We start from the raw sequence: 23,062 nt of genomic DNA, 5'->3' as shown, positions 1-23,062 counted from the left end.
CAGTGTTTCCACAAGACAGAATATGAAATATATTGGAGCATTCTGTTTATATTGAACTTTATACTGCATTTAATTTATTTCAGATTAGAAAAGCTTGTTGGGAAGTTGCAGTTTACATTTATGCTTGTTTTGAATTTGCAATGTCACATTTCATAAGTGATAGAATTCTCACCTGTCACGATATTGGGTACATGTATTAACATGGACTAAGAGCAGGTTAATACAAAGACAGAGAGTCAAAATTAATGAGTCTTTTTCAGACTTGAAAGTGATACAAGTGGAGTGCAACAAGAAGCAGTTCTCTGGCCTCAATTATCTTCTAAATATATTAATGATTTGAAGACGATAGCAGAGGACAATATATCCAAATTTGCTGATAGGTGGGAGGGCATGTTGTGATGAGGACATAATGAATCTCCAAGGGGATACAGGTATATTGAGTGAGCGGGCAAAACTTTGACACTGGAGTTTCACGTCACAAGTGCAAGGCCATTCATTTTGGAAGAATCAAAAAGCAGACTATTATTTAAATTGAGAGAGACTCCAGACATAAGGACAGCGGGATCTGGATGTTCTTGAGCTTGAAAAACAAAGTTAGCATGCAGGTACAGCAAGTAAGAAAGAAGGTAAGTGGAACTTCGGCCTTTATTTCTAGGGAGTTGGAGTTTAAAAACAGAGGAGTCTTGTTCTAACTGTACAAGGTGCGGTGAGGCTGCACCTTCTGTAATGTGTACAGTTTTCATCCCTAAATTTGAGAAAAGATATACTGTCTTGGAGGCAGTTCAAACAAGATTCACTAGGCTGATTCCTGGAATGAAGGGGATGACTTATTAAGAACAGCTAAACAGGTTATGATATATAGATTGTAGAAGAATGATGGGTGATCTTATTGAAATATACCAGATTCTGAGGGAGCTTAAGGTGGTTGATGTTGAGATGATGTTTCCACCAATGAGGAATCTCGAACTAGGGGCATAGTTACTGAATAAGGAAATACTCATTTAAAACTGAGATGCAAAGGAATTCCTTTTCTTAAGAGTTAGTGAATATCTGGAATTCTGTACTCCAAAGAGTTATGGATGTTGGATCACTCTAAATATTTAGAGAGTAAATAGAATTTTTGACATAGCGGGGAATTAGGGACTATGAAGAACTGGCATAAAAAAGTTGAAGCTTGGGGCAGATCAGCCAAGATCTCATTGAATGGTGGGTCAGGCTTGAGGGGGCTGAATGAGTTAATCCTGCTCCTATTTCTGTCTGAACTTGGTTGTGAAATCCACCAGTACAAGTTAGGATACTCTGAATTATGGTCACCCCATGTTCAGAACTACTTCTTTCTGTTAATCTTACATTATTGGTTAATCATTGATTTGGTCAAGTTGTCTGCTGATAGATAGCAGTTAGTTGCCTGATGTAGGCGTACTCTAAAGTGTCATAATTATTTCACAAAGTTTCCAAAACAGATAACCTTTCCACCTAGCCAACAGACAGTGGTGTGCAATCAAACTGTTCCTAAGATAAAAGGACTCAGTAGACTTAAAACAAACAAGTTTGTCTGACTTAAAATATGCAACAAAGTAAAGTTCAATACAATCCCAGGACTAAAGCTGCAATTTTGTTGCAAATCTTTTCCTTGAAATTCAGAAGGGTCACATGAATGGCTGAGTCAGTAAACACCACTCTGTGCAATAGCGAACTATTATAGACAAAGGCAAGTTCAGGTCCAATTCAATACTGAGCTAATCGCAGCCATGAAATCTGTTGGGTTTCTCAAGCAATCTGAGCTACGTTTCCTGCTCTTGGGCACGATCAGATGACTTGCTGGAAAGCATGTGTGTGCCTATCATTCTGAGAATAGAAAAGGCTCAGCTGTGATGTCCTCTGAAGTCAAATAGTCTGGGATATTGTTTTTGCAATGTGAATTAAGTGGGCTGCTTTGTCCCTGAATGGAGTTGAGCTCTTGAATATTGGAGCTAAATATTGGAAAAACTGCCTGTGAAAGAAATGACAATATCTGCTGACACCCTCAAAACGCTCTTTGTGTGCATCGACAAAATGTGTATATCGAGTGCCCTTGCCATCAACATTCTGTCCTGTTTGTTCATATTTATTATGCCTATTTGGGTGATGTCACGTTTTTACTGGAAAAGCATTTCACAAAGTGTTCGTGTGCAGAACTTTATGTGCAATGCGGATATTTTGCAGGTGTTAGGAGACACAGCCCAAAAAAATGGTATAAAAGGTGATATTTGCCTGATGTTTTTGTTCTGGACAGGGACATCATTTTGTCAGAAGACACTTGCTAAAGTGGCTTGTGGCAGGAAATAAAATTAGAAATTAGCAGAAGAGCAATTGCTAAGAAGTTAGCACTTGTGTAGGACATTGTCTGCTAACGGGTAATTGTCATAGGTTGGTGGTTGCTGTAAAAACCCAAAAGTGACTGAAGTAATTGTAAAAGGTTTGAGATTTTCTGTTTTTAAAAAGGATAAGAATCCAATATTATGAAAGTGCGGAGGGGCAGGAAGAAATGGGGCGTGGGGAAGGAGACACAGTGTCATTAAATACAAATATAGCAGTTAAGGTAGATTGTAAAATTCGATTTGAAGTCTTAACAGTTGCTACAAGATTTGTAATTGCATTTGAATTAAGTTGACTAAGTTAAAATGTTGAAGAACATTGATTCAGCCACCAGTTTCTAGGAAGCAAAAACAGCACACACCACAGAAAGAAAGACCAACATGCATTGAACTTACATACTGCATCTTGCCTTGATAAATGGAATGTTCTGTATTAATCTTTCTTGCCAATAATCTTTCTTAATAATTTGCATTCTAAATTAGTGATTTTCCTTTTTATCATTAAGGTTATGGATTGCAGGAATTTTCTTACCTTGGGATTTGGTAGAGCACAAATCCCAGCAAGTACTTGATAACAAGATTGTACTCAGGAGCAGGAGCAGGTCACTCAGTTCTTTGAGCTTTGTTCTGTCATTCATTATAATCATTGCTCGTTTAATGTGGTCTCAATTCCATTTTCCTGTCTGCCACCCCGCCAATGATTTATTCATCTCTTCTCTACTGAAAATCTAACAAACATAACCTTGAATAAATTAGAAGACCCAGCTTCCATTGCTTTTCATGGAAGAGCATTTCTATTGACCCTCTGACAGAAATTAGTTATCTTCATGTCTCAAAAGGCAGACCTCATTCTTAAATTTAGTTCCTACCCCTCGAATGAGGGGTAGAAGACATTCCTGTAGAAGATATAGAGTCTTCTTTGCACTGCTCCCCCTTCTTGGAATCTAGTGCTTTCTAGTAGAAAAGAAACAAGTTTCACCAAAAATTGAATTGTTTTTAGAGCAGTTATAAGTATTACCAAGATGCTGAATGGTTCTCCAGCTTAGCTCAGCAAAATCACTCAGACATTGCACATAGATAGATGGTGGCTGGACAGCAAAAGCCAAAATAACAATGTTCACACCTCATAAGAACTGTAATCTGATGGGACCAAGATTTCTTCATTGGTTTAATCAAATAAATCGTAGTCAATGTCCATTGGTACAACAACTTTATTGATCTCCTGAAAGCAATGTCAACAGATTGATTGCTGTTAGATTTGCAAAATCAAATATTAGGTAAGTAGTAGATGGAATTTCAGTGTTAGCTGAATGTTGCTAAAATGAAGGACAAATGTGTTGAAACATTCTACTGGCGTGATTGCTTCTACATCTGATCTTAAGGTACGGATTGTTGTTAGGCTACATGCTAGTCTATTGTACTAGATGTCTTATAGTACTCTTCTTGTGTGAGGGACCAAAAATGAGATAAGACCAGAAAACAAAGGAATTGTGATGCATAATTGAGCCTTGCCTTTCATTGTGAAGCATGGAGATAGTGAGTGTTAAACTGCCTAACTTAAATGACAGCAACACACACCCCAGCACTATTGATGTTGCGAAGTAGGTGCACATCTTAGAAGAGCACCCAAACTTAGGCAAGGTTAGCATCACTTAATTTGCAGGTTCATTCCTGCAATTTTTGTTCTTCGTAAAAGTGTCTTCGCAAGAATAATAGAAATGGCACAACAGGGCAGCCAGCACACCCCAAGATTCTCTGATACGGCATGAGAGATCATGGAGCACGTGATGGACTATAGAGAGAGAAGTCCTCTACCCCTATGGGTCCAGAAGGCTTTCCAGACAGACATCGAGGGGGCAGTGATATCAGATAGATGTCTCTGTCAATGGAAATGGGTTATCCCAAGAACCTGGATGCAGCATGGGAAGAAGGTTAATGATTTCACATTTGTGGTCAAGGTCAGTGAATGTATCAACTACACTGGACTAACACATGAACCATTGTCTTTAAATGCTACTGCATTCACAGCACACACTTCACTCACCTATAAACAAATAGTCAAGCTTAACTCACTTCTCACCTTCTACCCTCATCTCACCCTCTCGCACTTCATAGTGCTGTAAGACTCAAAGTGACATCTCACCACTTGCACACACTGCAAATTATGATAAGGACTCAAAAGCATTGAAATCACTTAGTGAACTCGCTTAACACTCCCTCAGAGTATAGAGTAGCGTATAAATGGAACTAGCAGCACCGAACCAGCAGAGGACAGGCACATCCTTATATCCTCACCTGCATAGAGGAGATTGTAAGTGAGGACATACAGATGTGCCTGTCCTCTCCTGGCCAGAGTTTGTGGCCAGAAATGAAAATGTAGCCAGAGAAGCTTACAGTATGTTTGCATCTAATCCATTTTCTCACATCATTACTTTCTTTCATCCCACAATTTGTAGGTACAAAATCTGGGCACAGTGGCAGCACGGTGGCATAGTGGTTAGCACTGTTGCCTCACAGTGCCAGAGACCCGGGTTCAATTCCTGCCTCAGGCGACTGACTGTGTGGAGTTTGCACATTTTCCCAGTGTCTGCGTGGGTTTCCTCCGGGTGCTCCGGTTTCCTCCCACAGTCCAAAAATGTGCATGTTAGTTGAATTGGCCACGCTAAATTGCCTGTAGTGTTTGTTGAAGGGGTGAAATTGAAGGGAATGGGTCTGGGTTGGTTGTGCTTCGGCAGGTCGGTGTGGACTTGTTGGGCCGAAGGGCCTGTTTCCACACTGTAAGTAATCTAATCTAATGTTAAAAAAAAATCTGCAGATGGTGTAAGTACGTGCCTCTTGCATTCTAGGTCTTTCCTCATGGCAACCATATTCACACGCTTTTCCCTTTTTACATCCTCAAAAACTGCCACCAAACTGCACTCTTATGGATGGTGTGGTGGTTCAGTGGTTAGTACTGCTGCCTCACAATGCCAGGGATCGAAATTCAATTCCATCCTTCGGCGACTGTCTGTGTGGAATTTGCACATTATCCCCATGCTTGCATGAGTTTCCTCTGGGTATTCCAGTTTCATCCCACAGTCCAAAGGTATGCAGATTAGGTGGATTGGCCATGGGAAATACAGAGTTACAAGGGGGGGTCTAGGAGGGGTCTGGGTGGGATTCTGTTTGGAGAGTCGGTGTGGACTCAATGGTCCAATAGCCTGCTTCCATACTGTAGGGATTCTATGATTTGAAAATAAAATCCTTGAATAGCAGGATGTTGATGAAGAAGAAGCATGGTCACTTGAATTCACACTTGCAACCACTAGCTTTGATAATGGCCTAAGTATATTTTACAGGGTAGCACATGTTGAGGCACCAATACAAATGCCCACAGCAAGGACAGAGGGAAAGGTTAGCACAGATGTTAATTTTTCACAAAGTGAGTTTAGTCCTTATTTCTGAGATCTCAGATAAGGATTTTGATTGTGCATGCCCAATGCTATTTGATGAAATAGAGTCATAGAGTCAGAGTCATACAGCACAGAAACAGACCCCTTTGGGCCAACCTTATCCATGCCGACCAGACATCTAAATTAATCTCGTCCCATTTCCCAACGTTTGGTGCATATCCTTCTCAACCCTTCCTATTCATATACCCATCCAGGTGTCTTTTAAATGTTGTAATTGTACCAGCCTCCTCGCTTCATTTGTCAACTCATTCCATAAACACATCAGCCTCTGCATGAAAACGTTGCTCCTTAGGTCCTTTTTGTATCTTTCCCCTTTCACCTTAAAACTATGCTCCCTAGTTTTGGACTTTCTGACCCTGAGCAACTGACCATGGCTATTCATCCTATCCATGCCCCTCATGACTTTATAAACTTGAATAAGGTCACCCCTCAGCCTCTGAAGCTCCAGGGAAAATAGCCCCAAGACTATTCAGCCTCTCCCTATAGTCCCTCTAACCCTTGGGAGACCAGAATTGAATGCAATATTCCAAATATGGCCTAACCAATGTCCTGTACAGTTGTAACGTGACCTCCCAACTCCTATGCTCAGTGCGCTGACCAATAAAGGCAAGCGTACCAAATACCTTCTTCACTACCATGTTTACCTATGACTCCACTTTCAAGGAACTATGAACGTGCATTCCAAGGTCCCTTTGTTCAGCAACACTCCCTAATTAAGTTATACATGCTGCCCTGATTTGCCTTTCTAAAATGTATTACCTCACATTTATCTAAAGTAAACTCTATCTGCTACTCTATGGCCCATCTACCCATCTGACCAAGGTCCTGTTGTACTCAGATAACCTTCTTCACTGTCCACTACCATCAATTTTGGTGTCATCTGCAAACTTACTAACCATTCCTCCTATATTCACATCCAAATCATTTATACAAATGATAAAAAGCAGTAGATCCTTGCTGCACACCACTGATCAGAGGCCTCCAGTCTGAAAAACAATCCTCCACCACCTCCTATTTTCAAGTCAATTTTGTATCCAAATAGTTAGCTCTCCCTGGATTCCATGTGATCTAACTTTGCTAATCAGTCTACCATGCCCCTCATGGAAGCTTGTGGAATGCCTTGCTGAAATTCATATAGACAATGTCAACTGCTCTGCCTTCTATCTTCTTTGTCACTTATTCAAAAAACACAATCAAGTTAGTAAGATATGATTTCCTAGCACAAAGGCATGTTGAATATTCCATGTTTTTGTTGATTTGGCAGGCTTGCCAGAAGCTTGTGGATGTGTTTAAGGACAATTCAGACTTCTGTCTCAGGATTGATGTAAAGTTTGAAACACATCCTTTGCATCATAGAAACAGTGGCAAAATCAATAAAACAAACTTCAGAACTGATAATAATGCAGTGTCTGAAGATTGACATGAGTCCATTGCAGCACAAACAGAAGGCAGTCAACACCTAGCAGATGTAGTGGGAACTCTGTGATGCCAGGAACCTTGTTACAATGTAGGCTCAGATTGCTATGGATATCAATGCTCAATGGAGCAAGCAAGCTCTTGCAGTGGTTCATCAATCTGTTGTCCCACATGTGGCTAGATTACTGACATGCAGTTCCTCAGGACTGGCAACATTTCATTGGAGCATAAACCACTGTATTCTCTCAGGATGACTGCATCCATCCTCCCAATATAGCCATTTTGTCAGTGATTTTGCTGTTGTCTGTCGGTCAACCAGCCAGCGCACACTGCTTCTGCCCATGGCTGAAGTGATGCCATCTGAAGTCGGACATACAAGGTGTGGAGCGATGCAAGAACATCACACAAGGATATCTGTAGACTCCTCCATTGAAAACTGTCAACTTTTCAATAGCTTTGCTGTGGTCAATGAAGCAGTACCGGAACACGCAAAGAAACCCACAAGAATGACTGCAGGAGAATGCAAAATGGTGATGAAATGATTTTTGTATGAAATACTGTTTGGATCATTGAAATGGTGGTCTTCAGGTGTTGTTTATTTCACTATTGTGCCCAAGAGGGCATAGAGACAGGAAGTAAGAAATGGGAAGGTAAGGGGCATGGTGTGTGATTGTTATACATTAGAGATTTGACTGCTGTTCAGCGAAATGGAATTGAGGTAATCATGAATAGTATGGTCAGAAAGGGAATGTGTTGATTGCCTCTTCCGTTTCTCGTGCTTTTTCTCTTGCTCTCGAGCTTGCTTGCCTTATCCCTGTTGGAAACTGCTGTGTCCTAATGATGGCTAGATTGTGCTGCATACAGCAGATCATGAAGAACTGGGACACAGACTCCAGTATGCTCCTGCAGTTCAAGCAGTAGAAGAACTGAAGTACCTAATAGCTTGCATTATGATGCTTCATGTAGTAGCACGGCTCTCTTTAAACACATGCTGGCTATGTGTTGTGCACATGTACACCAGAGTCAAGAGCTAGATGTTATGGATCGCCCTAGTCATGCAGCAGGCACCCTCTCATCCAATAGGGTGCACAAGCATTGGAGGGAATGAAGCATTGTTCTCAACTTTCTTTTAAAAGTAAAGAATCACTTACAAGATTTGAGTGTTCCTGGATGGCCAGCATTTATTGCCCATCCCTAGCTGACCATGAGAAAGTGGTGATGACCTGCATCTTGAATTGCTGCAGTCCATTGGTGTAGATTACAGCCGTTAAAAAGGCAGTTCCAGGGTTTTGACCCAGTGATAATGAAGGGATGACAATATATTTCCAAATCAGGATGGCAGGTGGTTTGGAGGGTAGTGGGTGTTCTCATGTATCTGCTGCCCATGTTCTTCTAGATTAACATGGGTTTGGAAGGTGCTGTCTTGGAGTGTTGGTGAATTCAGAATCATAGAATCTCTACGGTATGGAAGCAAGTCATTGGGCCCATCGAGTTCACACCAATGCTCTAAATAGCATCCCATCCTATTCCTGCAACCCTGCATTTCCCATGATAAGTCCACCTAACCTACACATTCCTAGACACTACTGGGCAATTTAGTCTGCATAATCCACCTAACCTGTACATCTTTGGATGGTGGAAGGAAACCAGAGCACCTGGAAGAAATCCACACAAGCATGGGAAGAAAATGAAAACTCCACACAGACCGTCACCTGATGGTGGGATTGAACCTGGGTCCCTGGCCCTGTAAGGCAGCAGTATTAACCAATTTCTATGGTGCATATTGGTAGATTATGTAAACTGCTGTTACAAGCATCAGTGATAAAAGGACAGAATGTTTGTGGTTATGCCGATCAAGCAGGCTGCTTTCTTCTATATGGTATCAAGTTTCTCCAGTATTGTTGGAGCTGTGCTCACCCAGGCAAATGGGGAATATACCATTACACTCCTTAGTTTATGTCTTGTGGACAGGGGACAGGTTCTCAACAGTCAGGAAGTGAGCTATTATTTCTAACCTCTGATCTGCTCATGTAGCCAAAGTATTCATATGACTAGTCCAGTTTAATTTCTGGTCAATGGTAACCCATGGAATATTGATCATGGGGGAATTCAGTGTTGGTAACATCACTGAATTTCAGGTGTGTCTCCAATCAGCAGAGAGTTTACCTCTGGATTCCCACTGACTTCAGTTTTGTTGGACATCCTTGATGCAACACTTGGTCAAATGTGACCTTGATATTAAGGAGCTAAGGTTCTAATGAGGTCAACACTGCTGTGTTTGCCACTGTCGTTTCCAGTACCTTAGTTGACATCAGGTGGTCTTTTCTTTCTAGCAGCTGAGGACAATTAATTTCAGAGGGCAGTTAAGAGAAAACTATATTGCTGTAGGTCTGTAGTCACATATAGCTTAGACTGGGCATGGACAGCAATTTTCTTTCCTCAAGGACATGAGTAAACCAAATGGGTTTTTCTGCAATGGCCAGCTTGGTCGTCATTGGACTTTTCAATTCCAGATTTTTTTGGGCAATTGAAATTCCACTATCTTCTGTGGTGTGATTTGAACGTTGTTCCCCCAAACATTACCTGGGAATCTAGATTACTAGTCACCTTCCCTGGCCATCACCTCCCCATGAATGCAAGAATGACGCTGTTAAGACGTGGGGGCACCCACCAGCATATTATGTTGAATACAGTCACATAATAAGCTCAAATTCTGCAAATGGGACCCTGTACACTTATGGTAACTTTTAACATTTAGCTACAATGCCCATAAAGGTACATTCAATGGTTTCCACCAGAAGGAAAGCAATTAACCTTGTAAAACCACTTGTACTTTCTGCTTGCTGCATGGATTCTGCTCTCCTGACAAAGTACACCAGTGCCCCCCCACTTGTGTCGTAATGTATTGTGAATTTGGAGATGACATCTGTTCTGGTCTGGAAGGATCCCAATGCAATGAAAGTCAGAGCCATGGCACTTTCACATTGTCCTTGCCCTGCTTTGTAACTGTACTTCTGGTCGCAAGAAATTTCTGTGAACAACTCCTTCGTAAAATGCAGATGGTGTCCAACCTATAAGCTGGCTCAGGCTGAAGGAAAATAAATGTTTCTTGAAGATCTTGTATGGGTAAAGCTCCATTGGGGAATCCTTCTTCCCTTTGCAACCACCTCCCTATGGAATCTCCTTTGTCCTACTCCATTTTCCTCATTAAGCAAATAAAACAAATGCTCTGCACTTTTCCTCATTCCTCCCATCCCACCATTACCTGGTTCACTGTTGTTCTGCGGAGTAGATATGGAAGGGCTGGATCCTCCCTCCAGCATCTGCCAAATATCTTGAATAGAACTGTTAGCTCCATATGATGACATTATTAGTTCCAATGGGCTGGATGGACCATGCATCATTGGTTGTGACTGACTTGGTTCTGGTACAAGTAGATGTGACTGGCTAGTCACTGAGATGACGGTTTCATTTGTTTTGCCGTTCACAGTTTTTCCTGTTGATGGTACAGCTGGATTCTGAAAATCAGAGCAGAATAAAGAAACATACAATGCAGGTTTAGTTGACAGAATTAACCACACATGTTTTTGTTAGTCATTTATACATTTTAATCAACTCTCTTTCTTTCTGTTGAAGATATCATCTTTTTGCTCGAGTATAATTCTACCAGCAACAATAGCCACAAATGAGTATTATTTGTCATCCTTCTCATTAAGTTCTGATTGGCTAATGGATCATTGGAATACCAAAAGCATGCTTAATTTTGTCCACATCTATGTCCACAGTTGTGTATTTCCAGCAGAATAATAATAATAATCAGTGACGGGGATCATTCACTTTTATCCTTCTCAAGTTCATAAACCAGGATTGATGATGCTAATTGTGTAGCTCCTACTCTTACATTAATTAAAGATCAATTAACGCATCACATTTGACACTGAACATGATACTTTACTGGTATGTTTGGCTCAGCTACTTTTTGGATAAACTCGGTGAGCTATCAATCTTTTAAATATTATCTTTCCTGTACAAGTTAGCTTTCAGATCACACAACAGAAATACCTAACAAAAATAGTCACTTGCCAGAATGCAAGAATTGCTTCTAACAGACATGCACAGATTTGCAATTTTTTCTTTTTCTATCTGCCAATTATTCCCCTTCCTCCTCCCTCTTCTCTTGAAGATTTTGACTTCTGACTGGGTTGCTTGCAGCTTGATGAGTGTTGGATGTTATTCTTATTTCATTGAAGTATCCATTCTTTTATGCATGAGTCTTGATATTCATTCGTGGAAAGGCATGGTGGTAACCACAATTGAGCTAAATCTTCTCCAACCCAATATCCACATAATTATCAGTATATTTTCCAGTCCTGAATCAAACGGACACTGATACTAGCTAACTTTCAACAGTGACAGGATGGGTGCTGGTGTGAGGTTGAGCACTGAGGCAGGGCATGTAAAATAATGGAGCACAGAAGGAGGCCATTCCATATTGTGGAGAAATTATACCAGACTTTATGTTTTGTTACTTTATAGATCAGAAAAGTTAAAACAGACTGAACAATAATGTCAAAAGTATTATTTAGCAGAGCAGGATGGCAAGATCCCTGAGGGAGATCAGCCATGGATTTCCTCACTTGGCGAACCTCTGGTCTCAACCACGCAGAATGTTTAGAATAAAAGTCTCATGTGACACTGAAGGGTAATTCTTCACCTTCACATTACCAGCGATGTGTCCTACTCACTAGCTGTGCATGTGATGCATAATCTTCTAACAACCGATGTAAATATTCAGACAACCGTGCATGTTGCATTCAAACTACCAACAAAAACCTATTGGTGTGAGAGGCATCCCACAAAAATGACAGTCATAAAGAGCATCAGTGGATTCCAGGGACCCCTGGTGTTTCAAGAGGTGAGTTTCCTGGAATGAGGTTGATGTATGATGCCATCTATTGGCTAATATGGTAATGATGTTCTAGATGTAGGCAAAACAGCAGCACAAAATGGATATGGATGAGGAAATTCAATTTAACTTGCACTTCCAAAGGAGTCTATTGCTTTTTAAAATATTTGGAGAGATTTCCCTTGCACTAACAGTAAGGAAATCCACTCCATGTATCAACATACTTTACATGTGCAGAATTACACTGAAATTAGTCCTAAATTTGACCAATTATTGTAGTTTGAATGTATGTGCTATGATGTTTATCATTGGTGAAGTGAAGTACTGTTTCAGATTTACTGTACTCTATCTTTTGTAATTCCAAAATAATATGAACCCATTTTGTACGTCATGGCAATTCTCAGGATTACCAAGCTTGGGCAGGGGGTTGGAATTGTAAACTATGATTTTACAGGGAGGCTGTGATTTGATTTGCAGGTGAGTACTGTATCTTTGTCTCCCTTTCTCCAAAGTTAGCAAGTTAGTCTAAAGAGTTGGCATACTAAAAATTTCAATTTTTTTATTAAGGATTTCAAATAACCTCCCTATATGTGACAATAGAAGACGAGAACTGGATGGCGGGTGACTCTTTACAGGAAGTAAATATTGTCTAACATAGCCTGGCAGATTCAGTGCACATCCTGTTCCATATGGGAATTTCCTGTGTCCTAGATAACCACATGTGCACCTGCAGTGACATAAGCTCTCTGTTTCAGAGATCAAGCAGCCGTTAGTGTCATTGTGGTTGAGGTGAGAGCTTTCTGAACACATGTTTATAGGTAAAATGGTCATCCTACAATTTAAGAATATGTAAGGAGAAAAGGAATAGATGATCAACAGGCAGTTTGAAAAAAAATTGTTTGATACACATTGTTAGAATCCCCAGAGTGCAGTCTTCACCTTTATCTGGGGAGTGCTCAGCTGTACACAAGGCATGAAGGCTGAAAGAGAATAGGTTACAGGAAATTTGATAATTAGACAAACATTCAGGAATTTCTGTCCACAGGTGTGAATCCAGGATGATATGTTGTCTCTATGGTAACAGGTGAACAATGTCACATAATTAGATTCTCTACAGTATGGAGACAGGCCCTTCGGCCCAAAAAGTCCACACTGCCCCTCTGAACGGTAACCCACCCAGACCCATTGCCCTAATCTAAATTTATCCCTGACTAATGTACCTTACACTATGAGCAATTTAGCGTGGCCAATTTGCCTGACCTGCACATCTTTAGATTGTGGGAGGAAACCGGAGCATCTGGAGGAAACCCACGCAGACTTGGTTCTTCCATCTGTGCTGTAACACCTTCTCCTCTTGCCTTCCTTCCCTGTCAAAATACCTTTTGGGCATACTCACATGACACACTCGGTGAGATTTCTTCCTGTCTGGAGTCCTTATCAAGTAGTTCACCTCACTCAATTTCCTCTTGATTTGATACAGTCCACTACACCTGGCTTTTAAAGGTTCACCTGTTACTGGAAGTAAAATTAATACCTTATCCCCAAATGTAAATGTGCAAATTTTTTATTTCTTATCGGCTTCCTATTTCATTGGCTGCTGTGATACTTTTGAATGCTGTTTAGCCAATTCTCTAGCTCAATTTAATCGTTCTCTACAATTTGACACATAGTCCAAATGGCTGGTCTCTGAATTCTGACTTATTAATTCCTCCTTAATCAATTTTAACAGTCCACTTACTTCATGCCCAACAATTAATTCAAATGAACTGAATCTGGTTGATTCATTCGGTGCATCTTTGATTGCAAAAAGCACAAACAGAACTCCCTTATTCTAATCATCTGTCCTGACCAAAGCTCTTAACATGGTCTTTAGTGTTTGATGCCATCTTTCTAGCACTCCCTAGAGTAGATTTGAATTGCTTTATTCCCAAGTTATCCATCACCTCCTTGAATAGTTTGGATGTGAAGTTTGATCCTTGATCTGTCTGGATATCTATTGTAGTCCATATCTAGTAAAAACTTGATTAATTCTTCTACAACCCTTTTAGCTGTGATATTTCATAATGGGATTTCCTCTGGAAATCTAGTTGATATATCCATTATTGTTAATATATACTTATTCCCACTTTTTGTTCGAGATAGGGGACCTACACAATCAATCAAGACTCTGTGAAGGGTTGGAATAGGTATTAAAGGTGCAGGTTTTATTACTGCCTGTGGTTTTCCAATTAGCTGATATGTATGACATATCTGGCAAAATTCAACTAGATCCTTGTGTAGTCCAGGCCAGTAAATATGTCTTTGTATTTTAGTCTGTGTTTTCCTCATCTCTAAATGACCTCCAAGTGATAGCTCATGCACCACTTCTTTCTATACACTACTGGAAAAATAATTTGATGAACTTCTGCCCATTTCTCATCTGCTTGAATGTGTGATGTTCTCCATTTCCTCATTAAGACATCATTTGTTAAGTAATTACACACAGGGATGCATTCACTCTCCTTCTCTGTATATGCCTTTTAGATTAGATTAGATTACCTACAGTATACAGGCCCTTCGGCCCAACAAGTTCACACCGACCCTCTGAAGAGTAACCCACCTAGACCCAGTTCCCTCTGACTAATGCACCCAAACCTATGGGCAATTTAGATTAGATTAGATTAGATTAGACTACTTACAGTGTGGAAACAGGCCCTTCGGCCCAACAACTCCACACCGACCCTCTGAAGAGTAACCCACCCAGACCCATTCCCCTACATTTACCCCTTCACCTAACACTATGGGCAATTTAGCATGGCCAATTCACCTAACCTGCACATCTTTGGACTGTGGGAGGAAACTGGAGCACCCGGAGGAAACCCACGCAGACACGGGGAGAATGTGCAAACTCCACACAGACAGTCGCCTGAGGATGGAATCGAACCTTGGTCCCTGGTGCTGTGAGGCAGCAGTGCTAACCACTGAGCCACTGTGCCACCCCTTGATATAACTACTTTAAGTTCTCATCTTTCTGCTGTAACCCAATAAGCTTAGCAGAGCTAAAACATACTTGCATGTTTACCTATTTGCTCCTGATCTGTCCCACTTACCTGATGAACAAAAGTCCCTGATAAAGCTATATCAGCTTCCTTATCTGTGTCCTTTGATCTCTCCTGCTCCAGCTTGTGCCTTGATGATCTTGTGACCACACAATCAGAGAAAATTCCTGGATAAACATCCTTCATTTCTTCAGTTACCTGCATCTCCACTGGCTTTTCAACTAGAGTAGGCAGCACACCTACTGGTGAATCAGCTCTATCATTGCAATTGTATTCCTGGAGTTGAGAGTTTGTCCAGTACTCCTACAACAAATTCTTCACTCTTCTCTGGACACTCGAGCCTCACTTTACATAATTGAGCACTTTTTGTCTCACCATGGATTCCTGTTACCAGTACCTTTTCTGCGAATAGGCCTTTCAGGAGTACATATCTCCTCATCCTTCAGCATCACAGACTGAGAGGATTTCTTAATATTGTAACCTTTTTGCCTGCTACATCTTGCCTGTGTGAATAAACTTTGCCCTTGCATGTATATTTTTTAAGCAGATCTGGCACTTCCTCCTTAACCAACCTCTGATCATCTTATACACTCTGAGGCAGTTGTCTAATTTTCCTTGTGCCTTTTGTTACTAGTCCAACAAAACTCCCAGGCTTGCCTGTTTTCCTACATCTGGCTTTCTCCTAGCCTACCAACACTGAGATTTTGTGACCCACTTTATTACAATGTAAATACCGGAGCTTTTTAACTTCTTTGTCCCCTTCAAGGGTTTCCTTTTTACCCTTTGGTAAGTTCTCCTCATGATCTTCACTGAGATCGATCTTTCCTTTTCCATGTGAGGATTTCTCTTTGCTCCAATTTCTATCCCTCATGGACTGAAATTTATTGAGGAAGTCAAACTGTGTTTTATGGACAGCTCATAATCATCAGCTACTCCAGCTGCTAACCTTGCCGTTTTAACTCTCTGCTCTTCCACAGGCAGTTAAATATTGAATTCCTCCAAAATAATTATGTCTCTAAGGGTGTCATAGGTTTGCTCTATTTTTAAAGCTCGTATCTGTCCATCAAAGTTACATAGTTTAATCCTTTCAAACTCATTACAGGTTTGACCAGGATCCCTCCTTAGATTCCTGAAACGTTGTCTATAGGCATCTGGTACAAGCTCATATACACTTAATATGGGTTTTTTCACTTCCTTATACTCTCCAGATACCTCCTCTGAAAGGGGTGCAAATACCTCACTAGCCATACCTACAAGTTTTGTTTGGGTCCAAGAAAACCCAAATTGCCGCTGGCCATTACATTTGTTTAGCCACTTTTTCAAATGAGATGAAAAAGGCTTCCACATCCTTCTCATCAAATGTAGGCAAAGCTTGAACATACTTAAACAGTTTCTCATCAGCCTTTCGCCCACCATCCCCACTCTCTTCCTCACTAGACTTGCCTTCAGCCTTCATCTCCTTCCTTTTCAGCTGACTTTCGTTTACCCAACCAAGCCTTTTCGTTTACCCAACCAAGCCAACATCCAAAATAAAGACACTAGCACCTACCATTCACTGTTTAAAATCCTGCAAAGAGCCCTTAATCTTTTATGGACTAGGTCAGACCACTCAAAACATTCTTAAGCAGGCAGCCCAGACCATAACTTTGCAATTTGTTTTGGTAAGTGTACAGTGAAATTTACCCAGAGTAAGTTAGCTTGGTTGACTACCAGGTTTTAAAACAGACAAAAATTTATTCACAAAATTACACAATGAAACACAAAGAACAGAATAAAGAACCCCTACAGAACTCAGTCTATCCAAACTAGACTGAATTATGCTGTTCAGAAAATACACAACAGTCCCGATAACCAAACCCATTAAACACAGGGAAAATGAAACAGGTCGAAGTTAGAAGGGCAGAAGAAGAGAGAGTCTACCAGCCTGTTTCTACACAGCCCACAGCTGAACTCCCGAACTAGTTCTGGACTGAACTGCTCAGCTAGCTAGCTGGCCACACCCCATTGACTTATACAGGTTACTTCAAAAAACATAAAAGCTTTGGCCTAAAGACTCATCTGTTTACGTATAAACAAAAAGGCCTTTCATCTCTATACCAAACCCAGCTTTTTTGGAGCCCGGCCTGATATTGGCCCCTCTGAAAGAAAAGGAACAGCTTTTAGAAAACCAGCTTTGTGACATCCAGCATCTTACCACATTCTTGGTATGTTCTTTTGTTTCAGTCTTCTTATCCTGGGCATTCCGGCCATTTTCACTCTCCGATGAATACTGCTGTACTGTAATGGGAACTTGTTTCAGCTGTGCATACTGCAACTCCTGAAATCATACAACACTCCATAGTTAAGAATCCAAAAAGAAGTTCAGCAGTGAACTAATGATGGAATTAACAAAATATAAAAGGAAACCAAAATCAAAATGTTACTCTAGTCACAGTGAAGAAGCAAAGGTACCCAGCAAACAATTTTTCTCTTTCCAACAATATTGGTAGAAATTGCATTGCACAGTTATCAGTTGTGGGTGTCTAGCAAACCTAAAGATTAGGCAAAACTATCCTAAAAAGCAAGGGAAAAGAAGAAAATTCAATTTAACACAAAATATTTTTATGATAAAATGCACAGTGCACTTTAAGAGAGGCACTTTGAGTAAGAGCTTGAGAAGTATTACATACACTAAGATGATCATCACCTGTGTAGTGAGTTGGTATTGTAAGTGCTCCAAAGTGGACAGACGATTCTGCACTTCCTGTGCTAGCTCTCTGGGAGACTGCGCAGGAGGAGCTGATTGGCCAACAGCCACAGAGTGCTGACAAACTGCAAGTGAAAGATGTAGTTAAATAATTGAATTTAACAGTAACTGCAAAATAATGAAAACATGATCTTAGGACGTAAATGGCAACGAGGTGCAGAAAATATATATCTCTAATTGGAACTGAGCTATGAGATTGACATTCTACTGTATTTACTGAATTTATAACATGCTATTGCATAAAATACAATTCTTTTAAACCTGAAAACCATGAGTGGTATGACTGGTAACATACCATCTAATTTAGATCTAACCAGTTCTGCACGGAGTCGGTTCCCCATCTCAATCAATTGCTGTTTGTCACGGGATAGCTGACTGATGTAGCGAGCTGCCTGCTTTAGTTTGCCTTGCAAAACAGACACGGTAGAGCTTTGCTGCTTCGAAGGACTGTTAACCAATTTTGAGTGAACCAGTTGTTGTCGTAGTTGCAGAATTTCTGACTGAAGTTCCTTGATGACTTGAGTCTGGAGAAGAGAAACCAATGAGTAATCACCAACTCACTCCTGAAGCTAGCATAATAAGCATTTGATGGGATAAAAACAACAAAGATTTAAGTGTCGTTCTGAGATTCGTTCCTGGCAATTTTGATGACTTAATTGCTTCTAAAATGTTTCAAAGCACAAGGATATAACTTTCTTTTTTCAGCTATTAGGATCCTGCCATTCACATCTCCTTGACATACAGCTTTTGCCTCTTTACTTGTTGCATTAGCACTCCTTTTAGTCTTACCCATGAAATTTACCCTTTTGTAATTTAATCCACCTTTCCTTCTGCACTATCAGCCTCTCTCCATTGTATTGCTTAAAAAAAATAAGAGACATACTGTTGAAGCTTTTCATCCTGAATTCTTCAGGACAGACATAAGAATGCCAAATTTCAAATGGAGCAACAATTTATACTGCATTAGAAAAGGATGCTCATTGATTGCACTAGGGAACTAGTGTCAACTTGTCATTCTTGGTGGCATTGTCTCCACCAGTTAGCGTAAACCTACCACTGAACTTCAGTGTGTTTAAAAGAGGGCGTAAATAGGAGATCAAAAATAGTAGTCTGTATTCAAAGAATCACATTCGGTAACCAATTTACAAAACAAGTTAGCTACATACAATGACCTCCCCTCACACTTGTTAAAATGCTTCAAACATTTAGCATGATGAATTACTGCCTGTTTGTGGCCAAGACTTTTATGCACATAGTTTTAATACTGCACATGTATTGTATGTACATACTATTTGTATGTCACGCATGTTATATTAGAGCATGGTCATGGTAAATAAAGCTACAACGGTCTTTTCAGATTTACTGATCAAAGCAGATTCAATGGTAATTTTCAAAAATAGAATTGATGCTTGGAAAGGAAAAATTGAAGGGCAATGGGGAAAGAGCAGTCAGTAGGAAGAATTGATGGTATTTTAAGTGGTCAGCATAGGCTCCATTAACAAAAAGGCCTCTTTCGGTGCTGTATGACTATTATTTGATAAATTAAATTTGATGTGGTGCATAGAGAGAGAAATGTGTCAATCCTGTATGTTGCTGCAAGAAAGCCCAGTTAACAGGTAGCCCCAGGATCTGTAGCATTTATATTGGAAGGAAGCAATGAAGAATATTGAAAAGTTTTTTTTAACAGGAACTTTTAACTCTGTTACTATGTTGCATGTTCATTAATATAAGTCTATAACAAACCAATGAATTGTAAAATAAATCCAAATAAGTGCACTTAGTTCAAACTTAACAAGTAAGGGGCTCATAGGATCTACGTATAGGTCCACATTCCTTCAAACTGAACTAAATTCAAGTCATCGATTTGATATGGGAATGTTTGTTATCTACCTGCAAACTGATTTCAATTTTAAAAAAATGCACTGTGTGCTAGATATTCAGATTAATAATGCCCCGATATTGTCAAGTTTATTGGAATCCAAAATCAATACAAGTCCAATTATTTCTTAAGATTTTGAAGGCCTTTGGGAGAAGTTTGAATGAAAAATTATTTTGACAGTTTCAAACATTTAACTCCTTTTTCTGCGTATTAACAAAGATTCAAATGTGCTACACTTACACACATTGTGATTTTGTAATTCTAAATTGGGCTATGTACAATAACACTGAAGTGTTTTGTTTGAATGCATACACAGGGTCAATACCTATTATGCAGTGCATCAATTCTTCTCCATGGGCAATAGCACATTAAACTAGGCCAGTGAAGGAAAATGTGTACAGATTAAACCAAATCAAAGGGAAATCTAGGTGTAAAGGATTTATTCATAACTAGATGCCTTGTGAATAAACATTTACCTGTTCAACCACAACTGGAGTACAGCCACTCACCAAATCCAGTTTCAGAGCGGAAACCTGGAAAGAAGATTAATTTTGACATAAGTTTTTCTTTTCATTCCTTTCAAAATTATTATGTAGAAGTGCTGGTATTGGACTGTGGTGGACAAAGTTAAAAATCACAACACCAGGTTATAGTCCAACAGGTTTGTTTGGAAGTACAATGTTTTGGAGCACTGCTCCTCCATAACCCAGAGGTTGGTAGATGTTTAGGTTTGTTGCATGACACTGTGATCTTTTGCTATACATTCTCTGTCTTATAATCCTGCTCCACAGCTATTATGAAGGAGCAGTACTCAGAAAGCTAGTACTTCCAAATAAACCTGTTGGACCATAACCTGGCGTTGTGTGATTTTTAACTTCAACATTATTAATAGTTAACTTTGCATAAGTATCATAAAACCTGTCCTCAGAATACTTTCAATACAACATACAATCCAAAAACCAAGACGTACTGTAGTTTAGGTTCCAGCTAAGGAGATACATCTTACATGCACAAGTACTTCTAGCTAGGATTAATAATTTGACAAGAGAGGACCATTTGTCAGAAACTACATCAGTATTATGGCAGGTACTAAGTGAAGTCAAAGCACTTTTTTTCAGAAACAGGAAATGCTCATTCTCCTCATGGCTGACATTTCAGGAATATTTTGGCAGAGCCAAGGATTACTTCAATAACTCTTCTGTTGAAGTCATTTGTTTTTTGATCCCAGCCAACAGTTTGCATTTGATATAACACCTTTAATGCAGTAAAACATTCCAAGGCACTTCAGAGGAATGTCATCAAACAAAATTTGATGCCATGCCGCACAAGAATACATTACAGCAGATGAACACATTTTGATTAAGGAGATCCTTAAAAGAAGAGGCTAGTAAGAAGGTGGAGCGGTTTGGGGAAGGAATCCCAGAGGTTAGGACATCAGTAGCTGAACATATGGTCACCAACAATTGGTGATTAATGTGTAATTAAAATCAGGACGAAAAGGCCAGAAATAAAGAGGTACTTGAATTCTGGAGGATTGAAAGTTGAGGTGTGGAGAGATTTAAAAAGCAGGATTAAAAAACCGTGGTAATGTTGGGCCAATGCAGATCAGATAGCACTGGGATCCTTTGAATGTATTCTAATTCATGGAGTGTGGAATAAGGAATGTCAGCCAGGAAAACATTAAAATAGTCAAGTCCAGAAGTACCAAATGCACGGATAAAGGTTTTGGTAGATATGTTGAGCCAGAAGTTGATACAGGATTACCTGAGGATGGACAGAAGCATTCTTGACCAGGAAACTAGTCTGGTTGATACACGTGCAGGAGCTCAGCACCAGATAGGATGCCAGGGCTCTACCTGGTCTGGTTGAACTTTAGAAAATGATAGAGAGGGACTGAACAGAGTTGATAGCTAAGGAGTGAAAGTTTTGACAGGAATACAAAACAACTACTTTCGTCTCCTCAATAAATAACCGGAGGAAGTTTCTGCTCATTCAAAACTGGTTGACATACTAGGATCATGACAATTCAGATACAGTGAAGAAGTTGAGAGTGAATGGTGAAGCTGAGCTTCACATCATCATTGTACAGGTGTACCAGCAGTTAGGTTTATACATGATGTTGCCAAGAGCCAGCATGTGGATGAGAAATAGGAAGGAGCCACTGTGGATAATCTTCTGACTACAACTGGATAGAAAAGAATGGAAACTGTGTGTGCCGTCACAATGAGCTGGATGACAGAAGAGAGGCTTTAGAAACATGTACTAACAGGAAAAAAGGTCTCAAAAATGAAACATGTTTATTTTGGGATTTAGAGACAGAATTTAACTCATTACCTCATTTCCTAAAGCCACAGCTTCTGCATTTTGTTGAAGGTTCCCCTTAAAGTATTCATCTGCCTCTCTGTGTGCTTCTACCAACTGTAATTCTAGTTCAGCAATTCGCTCATTTAACCTCACAATTTCTGCACTTGTTCGCTGTTGTTGACTAGTTAACTCATATCGCAATTGGTTAATTTCAACCTGCTTCTGACGTAACTGTGAAGAAACAGAAACATTACAGAATTCCAGGTAAAAGAGGTCAATTTCAAACTCCCATTTAAATAGATGTTAAATCAGAGCATAAAGTTCTCTTGTAATCTTATTTTGAATTGGCAGTGAGAAGCTTCTTATGTTGCATATGGTTTTTATCATAATTGAAGAACAGCTAACAATTGTCAGCATACATAGTAAGCCATGAAGTTTATATTTTCAAATTCTACACATTATACTGGAAAACAATTTACAGCTTTATACCAGTACATAATTGACTGAATTTTATGACAGCTGTGTGCAGGAAAACAGGTGGGTGCATCAGTAAATTAGGGCAGCATGCCATTCAGGCTGTAAGCCCTTCTATCGCTGACCTACCCAACCCTGTTCCCATTGTGATTTTAAGAACAGCTGTGTTGGGTGGGTACCCAACCATGGCCCCATTGAAGAAAATGACATGCTCAATTACATGAGCAAATAATACCCAATTAAGGACCTCATCCCACTGCTCCTCAGATTTAATGGGCTGTGGGAGAGTCCAGTGTTCAATGTGCATGAAGGCTGGTTTAACCTCAGGGCTACTGACTAGTTGAAGGGATGTGGTTGCTTCTTTCTGCGTACCCGATGGCAAATAGAAGTTCTACTCAACAGCTGTTTGTTCCTACATGCACTCTTGTCATCTTCTGCCATGTTCAACAAGTCCGCAACCTCTCCTTGCTGGGCCCTATCAGTCTGGGCC

General features: G+C 40.0%; 1 protein-coding gene across 5 annotated transcripts in view; it reads right to left on the bottom strand.

The window, feature by feature from the left end:
- ccdc57 (coiled-coil domain containing 57) overlaps positions 1-23,062 on the bottom strand; it is a 181,832-nt gene that overhangs the window by 9,408 nt on the left and 149,362 nt on the right. For 3 of the 5 annotated variants that reach the window (XM_043714701.1, XM_043714705.1, XM_043714702.1), the window contains 6 exons: positions 22,129-22,329; positions 20,271-20,327; positions 18,211-18,439; positions 17,856-17,980; positions 17,364-17,486; positions 10,491-10,743 (listed from right to left, as the gene is read on the bottom strand). In XM_043714701.1, the coding sequence (XP_043570636.1) occupies positions 10,491-10,743; positions 17,364-17,486; positions 17,856-17,980; positions 18,211-18,439; positions 20,271-20,327; positions 22,129-22,329 (988 nt within the window). Of the gene's footprint in view, positions 1-2,889; positions 3,086-10,490; positions 10,744-17,363; positions 17,487-17,855; positions 17,981-18,210; positions 18,440-20,270; positions 20,328-22,128; positions 22,330-23,062 lie in introns of all 5 variants that reach the window. The other 2 variants (XR_006315235.1, XM_043714704.1) reach the window with 2 other exon arrangements.

Source organism: Chiloscyllium plagiosum, chromosome 24, assembly GCF_004010195.1.
Source record: "Chiloscyllium plagiosum isolate BGI_BamShark_2017 chromosome 24, ASM401019v2, whole genome shotgun sequence".
Lineage (NCBI taxonomy): Eukaryota > Metazoa > Chordata > Chondrichthyes > Orectolobiformes > Hemiscylliidae > Chiloscyllium > Chiloscyllium plagiosum.
Note: the sequence above shows the minus strand (reverse complement) of the source record. Positions and strands in the feature narration are given on the sequence as shown.